Source organism: Squalius cephalus, assembly GCF_949319135.1.
Source record: "Squalius cephalus genome assembly, chromosome: 6".
NCBI lineage: Eukaryota > Metazoa > Chordata > Actinopteri > Cypriniformes > Leuciscidae > Squalius > Squalius cephalus.
Genome location: NC_137127.1, coordinates 48,853,762 through 48,868,761, shown reverse-complemented (window position 1 = coordinate 48,868,761; position 15,000 = coordinate 48,853,762). Strand labels below are relative to the sequence as shown.

Genomic DNA, 15,000 nt, shown 5'->3' with positions numbered 1-15,000 from the left:
CTCCTAAGTTCTTTCTGCGCAAACTTCAAAAACGCGAACCAGTGAGAACGCCGAGAACTTATACCCTACTTGGTCAGTCTCCAAAAATAACGACCAACATGCTTTGCGGCCCCTTTAAATAAAGTTTAAAAAAAGACCAAGCATTAGATCTACGTCAGAGCGTCCACAAACCTTTATACGGCGTCGTTGGCAGGGCGGCGAGAGCCAATTTTGCTTGTTGATGCTATTTTATTCCAGCCATTACTCCTGATCAGAGGCTTCTGTAAATATTTAGTTTATACAACAACTAAGTTTAATGGTGCAATGCAAAAATATTTAGTAGTGCGTAAGTTGTATCTTAGTGCCCATTTACGTCAAAACTAGGCTACGTTGTAACTTTCGCACAGCTGGTGCACCGCATTCATCTATTATATGGCATGCATGTAATTATTATATGACATACATTTATTATTATATGACATGTGTGACCGTATGACACGATCAACTTACACTAGTAAGGCCTGTACTCAAGAAGACCCAAAATTTTCAAGCCTCCCCAAACAGGCTTTCCACTAAAGGAAAAGGACGAGCAGAGACAAAACCACAGATTACGATTTTATTTATCAATTAGTTACTAAAAACACGTTGAGCTCAACATCAGTGATAAAATCACTTTAATCAATGTGAATGAATCAGCCCAATGGGCTTCGTTTTAATCGGTTCACATGGGCCGGCCACCCATACACTGGCCAAACACACACACACACAAAAAAGAATGTACTAACAAAAGAACAATTCACAAAAAAAAAAGACAATAAATAAGTTGGTTTCTTTCTTCGGTGTTATATCTTTGCATACAACATTTCACTGCTCAAATAATAAAACAAAATACAAATCAAACACTTCAAACCAACCAAAACATACAATAATTATTTAAACCCACTCAACACCCACCAAATAAACTAAAGTCAAAAAGAACAAAAGAACAAATAAAACAATTAATCAGCTCTGTAATGGAGCAGTATCAATGTAAAGCAAGACAAAGAAATAATACACCCAACCCAAAATAAACAAAATAACTGAATTGATTAATAAACAAACCTAATAATAATACAATAAAGCAAACAAAACAATTTCAATTAAATTATATTGCACACACACTTAAACAAAATACGCAGACCACGAATAAACACAAATCAATAAAATTACGCCAGCGAGGTGAATGACACCAGGTGGCGCCAGAATCACAGACCACGGGTTTACAGCGCATCCAACGTGAGCGTCGTACACAGGCAATAGAACACGTTCAATGCAAACGCGAGCGTTCATTGAATCATCCCGCGACCCAAACTGGAACCGCTATTTAAGCCGCAGCAAAGCAGCAGCTGGCAACTTCTGAAAAACAAATAGACATTTTCGTTTGCTTTCTTCTCCCTCCCCACTCCTCTCAGATTTGTAATCAAACAAACAGGGTAAGGGAAAAATAATATTACCTTTCACGTATAAGATACTCACTCACACATGCTCACTAACAATGCCTGGACGCACCCGACTAATCTAAAATTACACCAAACAATCACGTTAATCAATCATGTGAATTAAGTTAAATTCCCACGAACACCCGTATTCTAAATTTATAATTCCCTCCCGTCTATGAGCCACCAGTTTAATAAAACCTACCTTTCCCGAGGAATGAAGGAGATACAAGATCACAAACAGGTCACATCGTGACAAGACCTACACAAACAGGTCACATCGGTACAATGTCATAAGGAAACGAACTCTCACCTGTATCTGTATAGCTACTTGATTACCTGACGTACCCCACCCACTTAATGCAATCCGTGCGCGATTTTTAAAGGGGCCACGCAGACTATTCTTAAAGGGGCAATCCCACTACACATGCATTTATTATTATACGACATACATTTATTATTATATGACATGCATCAATTATTATATGACATGCATCCATTATTATATGACATTCATGTCAAGTCAAGTCACCTTTATTTATATAGCGCTTTTTACAATACAGATTGTATCAAAGCAGCTTCACATTTATAACATGAAAATAATACAACAAAGTTTGTTTCTAGAAGAAAATTGGGTAACACTTTACAATACGGGTGCACTAATCTGCATTAATTCATGCTTAACTAATGCACAGATAATCATGTGTTAATGTATGACTCATGAAGAACTAAACCATTAATTAATGATTAATGCATCAGCAACTAATAAAGATTCTAAATGATTAATAGATTAAGTAATAAATGAATTGTTATTAATTAAATGTGTCATAATGTATATGCATATTACGTAACAATTAGTTAATAGTCATGTGCCTCAACAAGTAAAGTCATAACATGATACATTTGCAAATAATTAGTTAATGATTAATTAAAGCAGACAGCTGGAAGTTGAAGTACATTGCTTTGACAAACTGTGGTAATTAACACATTAATTTACACTTTTAGTTAATAAAATAAGTTATTAAGGAATTAATACATTATGACACATTTAATTAATAACAATTCATTTATTATTTAATCTATTAATCATTTAGAATCTTTATTAGTTGCTGATGCAGTAATCATTAATTAATGGTTTAGTTCTTCATGAGTCATACATTAACACATGATTATCTGTGCATTAGTTAAGCATGAATTAATGGAGATTAGTGCACCCGTATTGTAAAGTGTTACCGAAAATTGCATCATCGTCCACCCATAATAAGGCAGATCAATAATATTGTTGAATATTAAATGTCCCCAACTAAGCAAGCCAAAAGCCAAGGCAACAGTGGCAAGGAACCAAAACTCCATCAGTGACAGAATGGATAAAAAAACCTTGAGAGAACCCAGACTCAGTTGGTCAGTTCTCCTCTGGCCAACGAATGAACAGTGTATGATTATGATCCAGGCAGCATTACAGGTCAGAGGTCAGATTGGTCGTGTCGATGAGGCCTTCACAGGGCTGATGAGGCTGGCACTTCAGGGATGCGTCATGGATGGGTCCAGGTGCAGGTCCACCACCTGATCTGGATACGGCCAGGGTCCACCTCACTTCAGGAAACGGAGAGACTGGTTGACACTTCAGGACTGCATTGTCGTCGCGTCCTGGCGCTGGTCCTTCATCAGATCTGGATCCGACGGACTGCAGTAAACCTCGGTATAAACAGAGAGACTAATATTAGCGTAGACGCCATTCTTCTTATGACATAACGAGTACATCAGGATTTATGGGAAGTGTTCCCGGTTCCGGCTGACCTGATCTATGCAGCCTAATATGGAATTATAGAAGTCTATAATGTGTTATGTGAATGCTAGGTCAAAGAGATGTGTCTTTAGTCTGGCTTTGAACTGACAGAGTGTGTCTGCTTCCCGGACAATGTTAGGAAGACTGTTCCAGAGTTTTGGTGCTAAATAGGAGAAGGATCTACCGCCAGCAGTCGATTTAGATATTCTAGGTATTATCAACTGGCCGGAATTTTGAGATCGCAATAGACGTGAAGGACTATAATGCGTTAAGAGCTCGCTCAAGTACTGCGGAGCTAAACCATTTAGTGCTTTGTAAGTAATCAGCAATATTTAAAAATTTATACGATGTTTAATAGGGAGCCAGTGCAGTGTTGACAGAACCGGGCTAATATGGTCATACTTCCTGGTTCTGGTAAGAACTCGAGCTGCTGCGTTTTGGACCAGCTGTAGTTTGTTTATTAAGCGTGCAGGGCAGCCACCCAGTAGAGCATTACAATAATCTAGCCTTGAGGTCATGAACGCATGAACTAATTGTTCCGCATTTGTCATTGAGAGCATATGGCGTAATTTAGATATATTTTTAAGATGGAAGAATGAGGTTTTACAGATACTAGACACTTTCTAGTGACTTTCAAAATGAAAGATTGGTATCAAAGAGCACACCCACACACACACACACCCACACACACACACACACACACACATATACACACACACACACACACCCAGGTTCCTAACCGATGACGAAGACTTAACAGAGCAGCCATCAAGTGTTAGACAGTATTCTAGGTTATTATGTGAGGACGTTTTTTGTCCAATAATTAGAATCTCTGTTTTTTCAGAATTTAGAAGTAGGAAATTACGAGTCATCCAGTTTTTTATATCAGCTATGCATTCTGTTAATTTTGTGAATTGGTAAGTTTCGTTAGGGCGTGAAGAAATATAGAGCTGAGTATCATCGGCATAACAGTGAAAACTAATGCCATGCTTCCTAATGATATCTCCTAATGGTAGCATGTACAGAGTGAACAGCAGCGGTCCTAGTACTGAGCCTTGTGGTACGCCATACTGAACTTGTGATCGATGAGACATCTCTTCATTTACTGCTACAAACTGATAACGGTCAGATGAGTATGATTTAAACCATGCTAGTGCAATTCCACTAATGCCAACATCATTTTCGAGTCTATTTAAAATAATGTTGTGGACGATAGTGTCAAATGCAGCACTAAGATCGAGTTATTATATTATTATATGACAAGCATCCATTCTTATATGACATTCATCCATTATTATATGACATGCATTCATTATTATATGACATTCATCCATTATTAAATGAAATGCATTCATTATTATATGACATGCATCCATTATTATATGACATTCATCCATTATTATATGACATGCATCCATTATTATATGAAATGCATTCATTATTATATGACATTCATCCATTATTATATGACATTCATCCATTATATGACATGCATCCATTATTATATGATATTCATCCATTATTATATGACATGCATTCATTATTATATGACATTCATCCATTATTATATGACATGCATCCATTATTATATGAAATGCATTCATTATTATGACATGCATCCATTATTATATGAAATGCATTCATTATTATATGACATTCATTATTATATGACATTCATCCATTATTATATGACATTCATCCATTATTATATGACATTCATCCATTATTATATGACATTCATCCAATGACATTCATCCATTATTATATGACATTTATCATTATATGACATGCATCCATTATTATATGAAATGCATTCATTATTATATGACATGCATCCATTATTATATGACATGCATCCATTATTATATGACATGCATCCAGATTGTGATTGGTCAGTGTCAGCGCTGGCCTTCTGGAGTCTAATGATGCTCAACTCTTGATTTCCTACATCGCTGTTCAAGTTTCATGTGTCTCGTATCACCCGCGCTCTCTTTCTGCTCATAATAAAATCATGCTCACTCAAATCAATATTTCATGTCATTTATTTATTTATGAAGTAAGTAGCCATGTAATCTGCAGGATAATGTACAGTCAGGCTCTGAGTCTGGGTTTACTGCACAATAACACCCGCTGACGGCATATTACATCATTCAGCAGAGAGAGACCATATAATATTACGACTGAACTCATTTTTATTTGTAATGTGCTTTTATTAAAAGCCCCCCCACACACACGCTTCATAAACGCAACAGGCCCAAAGTACTGAAGGAAACTTTATTAAAACAAATGAAGGAACAGAGAAACATCACAATGGCAAACGCTTCACTAAGCTAGCAGATCAGTATTGGACAGTGATGGTTCTTCGATGCTCACAGGACGAATGCTGCGAGAACATGAGGCTGTGAGGGACTCAATTCATTCTACAGGAGTGAAGCACACACACACACACACACCCTCTGATTTATGTATAGCTATGTACAGGTCTGAGACGCTGTGATTGGCTAGTGGATCCGCGTCAGTTCCTCCACGATCTTAATCACCTCGTCCACCGTGGCTTCACGCTTCATTCCACTGCCGTCGTCGATCTGCAACACACACACGAACATAAGCATATAACAAAAGTGCATATAAAAGCATCGTATGAATCACACACATCATGTTAGTGTTTTCTCACTGAAAGAAACGTGAAACTCAAAGAAAGTTCAGTTTCGCATCCGTAATTACACCTTTCCTGTGATTCAACTCATCGATATGATCTTTCCAGCATGACTTTAATGCACTATATGCTGCTTATAATATCCCACAATTCTGTGCGTGATCCCGTGAAAGTTGAGTTGAAGAAAAACAATGGCGTCTGAAAACTTCAGTCAATGTTTCTGCCCAATTTCTTCAACTTTAGACAAAATATCTATCAAGAACCAGAGCCCGTCTACGGAGAGCCTGGCCACTCCCTATTAAGTCCTATTGTACCGAATGTTGGTTGTAGTTCCACCAGAGCTCCACTGGGGGCGATCGCCCATGAGTGCAGAATGAATGGGGGTCTATGGAGCTAGACGGCTAAATATGTCTCTTTCACCCGATCGCCGTTGAGAAATCTCAGATTTGATTGTAGGTTTTGCAAGTTCAACATGGGTTATAGGTCGAAAGTTGAATGAACGAGTACTTATGTCCTTTCGATTTCTGACAGGTTGAGTTGTTGTTGCACATAACACGCTAGCATTCTGCTAATGAACGCTGATCGGTCAGTGAAGGACTGATTACGACCAGAGATACCGCTTGATGGTCTTTTAAAACAACAAAACAAAAGCTGTGTTGTGCATTTCCCTGTGTCGGCTGTGTCGTGTGTTTCCCTGTGTCGGCTGTGTCGTGTGTTTCCCTGTGTCAGCTGTGTTGTGTGTTTACCTGTGTCGGCTGTGCTGTGTGTTTCCCTGTGTCAGCTGTGTCGTGTGTTTCCCTGTGTCGGCTGTGCTGTGTGTTTCCCTGTGTCGGCTGTGTCGTGTGTTTCCCTGTGTCAGCTGTGTCGTGTGTTTCCCTGTGTCAGCTGTGTCGTGTGTTTCCCTGTGTCGGCTGTGTCGTGTGTTTCCCTGTGTCGGCTGTGTCGTGTGTTTCCCTGTGTCGGCTGTGCTGTGTGTTTCCCTGTGTCGGCTGTGCTGTGTGTTTCCCTGTGTCGGCTGTGCTGTGTGTTTCCCTGTGTCGGCTGTGTCGTGTGTTTGCCTGTGTCGGCTGTGTTGTGTGTTTGCCTGTGTCAGCTGTGTTGTGTGTTTACCTGTGTCGGCTGTGTCGTGTGTTTCCCTGTGTCGGCTGTGCTGTGTGTTTCCCTGTGTCGGCTGTGTCGTGTGTTTCCCTGTGTCGGCTGTGTCGTGTGTTTCCCTGTGTCGGCTGTGTCGTGTGTTTCCCTGTGTCGTGTGTTTCCCTGTGTCGGCTGTGTCGTGTGTTCGACTGTGTCGGCTGTGTCGTGTGTTTCCCTGTGTGTGTTTCCCTGTGTCGGCTGTGTTGTGTGTTTGCCTGTGTCGGCTGTGTCGTGTGTTTCCCTGTGTGTGTTTCCCTGTGTCGGCTGTGTCGTGTGTTTGCCTGTGTCGGCTGTGTCGTGTGTTTGCCTGTGTCGGCTGTGTCGTGTGTTTCCCTGTGTCGGCTGTGTCGTGTGTTTCCCTGTGTCGGCTGTGTCGTGTGTTTGCCTGTGTCGGCTGTGTCGTGTGTTTCCCTGTGTCGGCTGTGTCGTGTGTTTGCCTGTGTCGGCTGTGTCGTGTGTTTGCCTGTGTCGGCTGTGTCGTGTGTTTGCCTGTGTCGGCTGTGTCGTGTGTTTGCCTGTGTCGGCTGTGTCGTGTGTTTCCCTGTGTCGGCTGTGTCGTGTGTTTCCCTGTGTCGGCTGTGTCGTGTGTTTCCCTGTGTCGGCTGTGTCGTGTGTTTCCCTGTGTCGGCTGTGTCGTGTGTTTCCCTGTGTCGGCTGTGTCGTGTGTTTCCCTGTGTCGGCTGTGTCGTGTGTTTCCCTGTGTCGGCTGTGTCGTGTGTTTGCCTGTGTCGGCTGTGTCGTGTGTTTGCCTGTGTCGGCTGTGTCGTGTGTTTGCCTGTGTCGGCTGTGTCGTGTGTTTGCCTGTGTCGGCTGTGTCGTGTGTTTCCCTGTGTCGGCTGTGTCGTGTGCTTACCTGTGTCGGCTGTGTCGTGTGTTTGCCTGTGTCGGCTGTGTCGTGTGTTTCCCTGTGTCGGCTGTGTCGTGTGTTTCCCTGTGTCGGCTGTGTCGTGTGTTTCCCTGTGTCGGCTGTGTCGTGTGTTTCCCTGTGTCGGCTGTGTCGTGTGCTTACCTGTGTCGGCTGTGTCGTGTGTTTGCCTGTGTCGGCTGTGTCGTGTGTTTGCCTGTGTCGGCTGTGTCGTGTGCTTACCTGTGTCGGCTGTGTCGTGTGTTTCCCTGTGTCGGCTGTGTCGTGTGTTTGCCTGTGTCGGCTGTGTCGTGTGTTTCCCTGTGTCGGCTGTGTCGTGTGTTTCCCTGTGTCGGCTGTGTCGTGTGTTTCCCTGTGTCGGCTGTGTCGTGTGTTTCCCTGTGTCGGCTGTGTCGTGTGTTTCCCTGTGTCGGCTGTGTCGTGTGTTTCCCTGTGTCGGCTGTGTCGTGTGTTTGCCTGTGTCGGCTGTGTCGTGTGTTTGCCTGTGTCGGCTGTGTCGTGTGTTTGCCTGTGTCGGCTGTGTCGTGTGTTTGCCTGTGTCGGCTGTGTCGTGTGTTTCCCTGTGTCGGCTGTGTCGTGTGCTTACCTGTGTCGGCTGTGTCGTGTGTTTGCCTGTGTCGGCTGTGTCGTGTGTTTCCCTGTGTCGGCTGTGTCGTGTGTTTCCCTGTGTCGGCTGTGTCGTGTGTTTCCCTGTGTCGGCTGTGTCGTGTGTTTCCCTGTGTCGGCTGTGTCGTGTGTTTCCCTGTGTCGGCTGTGTCGTGTGCTTACCTGTGTCGGCTGTGTCGTGTGTTTGCCTGTGTCGGCTGTGTCGTGTGTTTCCCTGTGTCGGCTGTGTCGTGTGCTTACCTGTGTCGGCTGTGTCGTGTGTTTGCCTGTGTCGGCTGTGTCGTGTGTTTGCCTGTGTCGGCTGTGTCGTGTGTTTGCCTGTGTCGGCTGTGTCGTGTGTTTCCCTGTGTCGGCTGTGTCGTGTGTTTCCCTGTGTCGGCTGTGTCGTGTGCTTACCTGTGTCGGCTGTGCTGTGTGTTTGCCTGTGTCGGCTGTGTCGTGTGTTTCCCTGTGTCGGCTGTGTCGTGTGTTTCCCTGTGTCGGCTGTGTCGTGTGTTTCCCTGTGTCGGCTGTGTCGTGTGTTTCCCTGTGTCGGCTGTGTCGTGTGTTTCCCTGTGTCGGCTGTGCTGTGTGTTTCCCTGTGTCGGCTGTGCTGTGTGTTTCCCTGTGTCGGCTGTGTCGTGTGTTTCCCTGTGTCGGCTGTCCTGTGTGTTTCCCTGTGTCGGCTGTGTCGTGTGTTTGCCTGTGTCGGCTGTGTCGTGTGTTTCCCTGTGTCGGCTGTGTCGTGTGTTTCCCTGTGTCGGCTGTGTCGTGTGTTTGCCTGTGTCGGCTGTGTCGTGTGTTTCCCTGTGTCGGCTGTGTCGTGTGTTTCCCTGTGTCGGCTGTGTCGTGTGTTTCCCTGTGTCGGCTGTGTCGTGTGTTTCCCTGTGTCGGCTGTGCTGTGTGTTTCCCTGTGTCGGCTGTGTCGTGTGTTTCCCTGTGTCAGCTGTGTCGTGTGTTTCCCTGTGTCGGCTGTGTCGTGTGTTTCCCTGTGTCGGCTGTGTCGTGTGTTTCCCTGTGTCAGCTGTGTTGTGTGTTTACCTGTGTCAGCTGTGTTGTGTGTTTGCCTGTGTCGGCTGTGTCGTGTGTTTCCCTGTGTCGGCTGTGTCGTGTGTTTGCCTGTGTCGGCTGTGTCGTGTGTTTGCCTGTGTCGGCTGTGTCGTGTGTTTGCCTGTGTCGTGTGTTTCCCTGTGTCGGCTGTGTCGTGTGTTTCCCTGTGTCGGCTGTGTCGTGTGTTTCCCTGTGTCAGCTGTGTCGTGTGTTTCCCTGTGTCGGCTGTGTCGTGTGTTTCCCTGTGTCAGCTGTGTCGTGTGTTTCCCTGTGTCAGCTGTGTTGTGTGTTTACCTGTGTCGGCTGTGTCGTGTGTTTCCCTGTGTCGGCTGTGTCGTGTGTTTCCCTGTGTCGGCTGTGTCGTGTGTTTGCCTGTGTCGGCTGTGTCGTGTGTTTCCCTGTGTCGGCTGTGTCGTGTGTTTCCCTGTGTCGGCTGTGTTGTGTGTTTGCCTGTGTCGGCTGTGTTGTGTGTTTCCCTGTGTCGGCTGTGTTGTGTGTTTACCTGTGTCGGCTGTGTCGTGTGTTTCCCTGTGTCGGCTGTGTCGTGTGTTTCCCTGTGTCAGCTGTGTCGTGTGTTTCCCTGTGTCAGCTGTGTTGTGTGTTTGCCTGTGTCGGCTGTGTCGTGTGTTTCCCTGTGTCGGCTGTGTCGTGTGTTTCCCTGTGTCGGCTGTGTCGTGTGTTTGCCTGTGTCGGCTGTGTCGTGTGTTTCCCTGTGTCGGCTGTGTCGTGTGTTTCCCTGTGTCAGCTGTGTCGTGTGTTTCCCTGTGTCGGCTGTGTCGTGTGTTTGCCTGTGTCGGCTGTGTCGTGTGTTTCCCTGTGTCGGCTGTGTCGTGTGTTTCCCTGTGTCGGCTGTGTCGTGTGTTTACCTGTGTCAGCTGTGTCGTGTGTTTGCCCGTGTCAGCTGTGTCGTGTGTTTCCCTGTGTCGGCTGTGTCGTGTGTTTCCCTGTGTCGGCTGTGTCGTGTGTTTGCCTGTGTCGGCTGTGTCGTGTGTTTCCCTGTGTCGTGTGTTTGCCTGTGTCGGCTGTGTCGTGTGTTTCCCTGTGTCGTGTGTTTCCCTGTGTCGTGTGTTTGCCTGTGTCGTGTGTTTGCCTGTGTCAGCTGTGTCGTGTGTTTCCCTGTGTCGGCTGTGTCGTGTGTTTCCCTGTGTCGGCTGTGTCGTGTGTTTCCCTGTGTCGTGTGTTTCCCTGTGTCGTGTGTTTGCCTGTGTCAGCTGTGTCGTGTGTTTCCCTGTGTCGGCTGTGTCGTGTGTTTCCCTGTGTCGGCTGTGTCGTGTGTTTCCCTGTGTCGTGTGTTTGCCTGTGTCAGCTGTGTCGTGTGTTTGCCTGTGTCGGCTGTGTCGTGTGTTTCCCTGTGTCGTGTGTTTGCCTGTGTCGGCTGTGTCGTGTGTTTCCCTGTGTCGTGTGTTTACCTGTGTCGGCTGTGTCGTGTGTTTCCCTGTGTCGGCTGTGTCGTGTGTTTCCCTGTGTCGGCTGTGTCGTGTGTTTCCCTGTGTCGGCTGTGTCGTGTGTTTCCCTGTGTCGGCTGTGTCGTGTGTTTGCCTGTGTCGGCTGTGTCGTGTGTTTCCCTGTGTCGGCTGTGTCGTGTGTTTGCCTGTGTCGGCTGTGTCGTGTGTTTCCCTGTGTCGGCTGTGTCGTGTGTTTCCCTGTGTCGTGTGTTTGCCTGTGTCGGCTGTGTCGTGTGTTTGCCTGTGTCGGCTGTGTCGTGTGTTTCCCTGTGTCGGCTGTGTCGTGTGTTTCCCTGTGTCGTGTGTTTGCCTGTGTCGGCTGTGTCGTGTGTTTGCCTGTGTCGGCTGTGTCGTGTGTTTCCCTGTGTCGGCTGTGTCGTGTGTTTCCCTGTGTCGTGTGTTTACCTGTGTCGGCTGTGTCGTGTGTTTGCCTGTGTCGGCTGTGTCGTGTGTTTCCCTGTGTCAGCTGTGTCGTGTGTTTCCCTGTGTCGTGTGTTTGCCTGTGTCGGCTGTGTCGTGTGTTTGCCTGTGTCAGCTGTGTTGTGTGTTTCCCTGTGTCGGCTGTGTCGTGTGTTTCCCTGTGTCGTGTGTTTGCCTGTGTCGGCTGTGTCGTGTGTTTGCCTGTGTCAGCTGTGTTGTGTGTTTCCCTGTGTCGGCTGTGTCGTGTGTTTCCCTGTGTCGTGTGTTTGCCTGTGTCGGCTGTGTCGTGTGTTTGCCTGTGTCGGCTGTGTTGTGTGTTTGCCTGTGTCGGCTGTGTCGTGTGTTTCCCTGTGTCGTGTGTTTGCCTGTGTCGGCTGTGTCGTGTGTTTCCCTGTGTCGTGTGTTTCCCTGTGTCGTGTGTTTGCCTGTGTCGTGTGTTTGCCTGTGTCAGCTGTGTCGTGTGTTTCCCTGTGTCGGCTGTGTCGTGTGTTTCCCTGTGTCGGCTGTGTCGTGTGTTTCCCTGTGTCGTGTGTTTGCCTGTGTCAGCTGTGTCGTGTGTTTCCCTGTGTCGGCTGTGTCGTGTGTTTCCCTGTGTCGGCTGTGTCGTGTGTTTCCCTGTGTCGTGTGTTTGCCTGTGTCAGCTGTGTCGTGTGTTTGCCTGTGTCGGCTGTGTCGTGTGTTTCCCTGTGTCGTGTGTTTGCCTGTGTCGGCTGTGTCGTGTGTTTCCCTGTGTCGTGTGTTTACCTGTGTCGGCTGTGTCGTGTGTTTCCCTGTGTCGGCTGTGTCGTGTGTTTCCCTGTGTCGGCTGTGTCGTGTGTTTCCCTGTGTCGGCTGTGTCGTGTGTTTCCCTGTGTCGGCTGTGTCGTGTGTTTCCCTGTGTCGGCTGTGTCGTGTGTTTGCCTGTGTCGGCTGTGTCGTGTGTTTGCCTGTGTCGGCTGTGTCGTGTGTTTCCCTGTGTCGGCTGTGTCGTGTGTTTCCCTGTGTCGTGTGTTTGCCTGTGTCGGCTGTGTCGTGTGTTTCCCTGTGTCGGCTGTGTCGTGTGTTTCCCTGTGTCGTGTGTTTGCCTGTGTCGGCTGTGTCGTGTGTTTGCCTGTGTCGGCTGTGTCGTGTGTTTCCCTGTGTCGGCTGTGTCGTGTGTTTCCCTGTGTCGTGTGTTTACCTGTGTCGGCTGTGTCGTGTGTTTGCCTGTGTCGGCTGTGTCGTGTGTTTCCCTGTGTCGGCTGTGTCGTGTGTTTCCCTGTGTCGTGTGTTTGCCTGTGTCGGCTGTGTCGTGTGTTTGCCTGTGTCAGCTGTGTTGTGTGTTTCCCTGTGTCGGCTGTGTCGTGTGTTTCCCTGTGTCGTGTGTTTGCCTGTGTCGGCTGTGTCGTGTGTTTGCCTGTGTCAGCTGTGTTGTGTGTTTCCCTGTGTCGGCTGTGTCGTGTGTTTCCCTGTGTCGTGTGTTTGCCTGTGTCGGCTGTGTCGTGTGTTTGCCTGTGTCGGCTGTGTCGTGTATTTCCCTGTGTCGGCTGTGTCGTGTGTTTCCCTGTGTCGGCTGTGTCGTGTGTTTGCCTGTGTCGGCTGTGTCGTGTGTTTGCCTGTGTCGGCTGTGTCGTGTGTTTCCCTGTGTCGGCTGTGTTGTGTGTTTCCCTGTGTCGGCTGTGTCGTGTGTTTGCCTGTGTCGGCTGTGTTGTGTGTTTCCCTGTGTCGGCTGTGTCGTGTGTTTCCCTGTGTCAGCTGTGTTGTGTGTTTCCCTGTGTCAGCTGTGTTGTGTGTTTCCCTGTGTCGGCTGTGTCGTGTGTTTCCCTGTGTCGGCTGTGTCGTGTGTTTGCCTGTGTCGGCTGTGTCGTGTGTTTGCCTGTGTCGGCTGTGTCGTGTGTTTGCCTGTGTCGGCTGTGTCGTGTGTTTGCCTGTGTCGGCTGTGTCGTGTGTTTGCCTGTGTCGGCTGTGTCGTGTGTTTGCCTGTGTCGGCTGTGTCGTGTGTTTCCCTGTGTCGGCTGTGTCGTGTGTTTGCCTGTGTCGGCTGTGTCGTGTGTTTCCCTGTGTCGGCTGTGTCGTGTGTTTGCCTGTGTCGGCTGTGTCGTGTGTTTCCCTGTGTCGGCTGTGTCGTGTGTTTGCCTGTGTCGTGTGTTTCCCTGTGTCGGCTGTGTTGTGTGTTTGCCTGTGTCGGCTGTGTCGTGTGTTTCCCTGTGTCTGCTGTGTCGTGTGTTTGCCTGTGTCGGCTGTGTCGTGTGTTTGCCTGTGTCGGCTGTGTCGTGTGTTTGCCTGTGTCGGCTGTGTCGTGTGTTTCCCTGTGTCGGCTGTGTCGTGTGTTTGCCTGTGTCGGCTGTGTCGTGTGTTTCCCTGTGTCGGCTGTGCTGTGTGTTTCCCTGTGTCGGCTGTGTTGTGTGTTTGCCTGTGTCGGCTGTGTCGTGTGTTTCCCTGTGTCGTGTGTTTCCCTGTGTGTTTCTGTGTCGTGTGTTTGCCTGTGTCAGCTGTGTTGTGTGTTTGCCTGTGTCAGCTGTGTTGTGTGTTTACCTGTGTCAGCTGTGTCGTGTGTTTCCCTGTGTCAGCTGTGTCGTGTGTTTCCCTGTGTCAGCTGTGTTGTGTGTTTGCCTGTGTCGGCTGTGTTGTGTGTTTGCCTGTGTCGGCTGTGTTGTGTGTTTCCCTGTGTCGGCTGTGTTGTGTGTTTCCCTGTGTCGGCTGTGTCGTGTGTTTCCCTGTGTCGGCTGTGTCGTGTGTTTCCCTGTGTCGGCTGTGTTGTGTGTTTCCCTGTGTCGGCTGTGTCGTGTGTTTGCCTGTGTCGGCTGTGTTGTGTGTTTGCCTGTGTCGGCTGTGTCGTGTGTTTCCCTGTGTCGGCTGTGTCGTGTGTTTCCCTGTGTCGGCTGTGTCGTGTGTTTCCCTGTGTCGGCTGTGCTGTGTGTTTCCCTGTGTCGGCTGTGTTGTGTGTTTGCCTGTGTCGGCTGTGTCGTGTGTTTCCCTGTGTCGTGTGTTTCCCTGTGTGTTTCTGTGTCGTGTGTTTGCCTGTGTCAGCTGTGTTGTGTGTTTGCCTGTGTCAGCTGTGTTGTGTGTTTCCCTGTGTCAGCTGTGTTGTGTGTTTCCCTGTGTCAGCTGTGTCGTGTGTTTACCTGTGTCGGCTGTGTCGTGTGTTTCCCTGTGTCGGCTGTGTCGTGTGTTTGCCTGTGTCGGCTGTGTCGTGTGTTTCCCTGTGTCGGCTGTGCTGTGTGTTTCCCTGTGTCGGCTGTGTTGTGTGTTTGCCTGTGTCGGCTGTGTCGTGTGTTTCCCTGTGTCGTGTGTTTCCCTGTGTGTTTCTGTGTCGTGTGTTTGCCTGTGTCAGCTGTGTTGTGTGTTTGCCTGTGTCAGCTGTGTCGTGTGTTTGCCTGTGTCAGCTGTGTTGTGTGTTTGCCTGTGTCAGCTGTGTTGTGTGTTTCCCTGTGTCGGCTGTGTTGTGTGTTTACCTGTGTCGGCTGTGTTGTGTGTTTACCTGTGTCAGCTGTGTCGTGTGTTTCCCTGTGTCAGCTGTGTCGTGTGTTTCCCTGTGTCAGCTGTGTTGTGTGTTTGCCTGTGTCGGCTGTGTTGTGTGTTTCCCTGTGTCAGCTGTGTTGTGTGTTTGCCTGTGTCAGCTGTGTTGTGTGTTTCCCTGTGTCAGC

At 48.0% G+C, this 15,000-nt stretch overlaps 1 protein-coding gene across 1 annotated transcript in view; it reads right to left on the bottom strand.

The window, feature by feature from the left end:
• Nucleotides 1-5,495: 5,495 nt before the first annotated feature.
• ddb1 (damage-specific DNA binding protein 1) overlaps nucleotides 5,496-15,000 on the bottom strand; it is a 96,005-nt gene continuing 86,500 nt past the window's right edge. Inside the window, exon 27 of the mRNA XM_079873405.1 lies at nucleotides 5,496-5,825. Within this exon, the coding sequence (XP_079729531.1) occupies nucleotides 5,742-5,825 (84 nt within the window). The 3' untranslated portion in view covers nucleotides 5,496-5,741. The remainder of the gene's footprint in view (nucleotides 5,826-15,000) is intronic.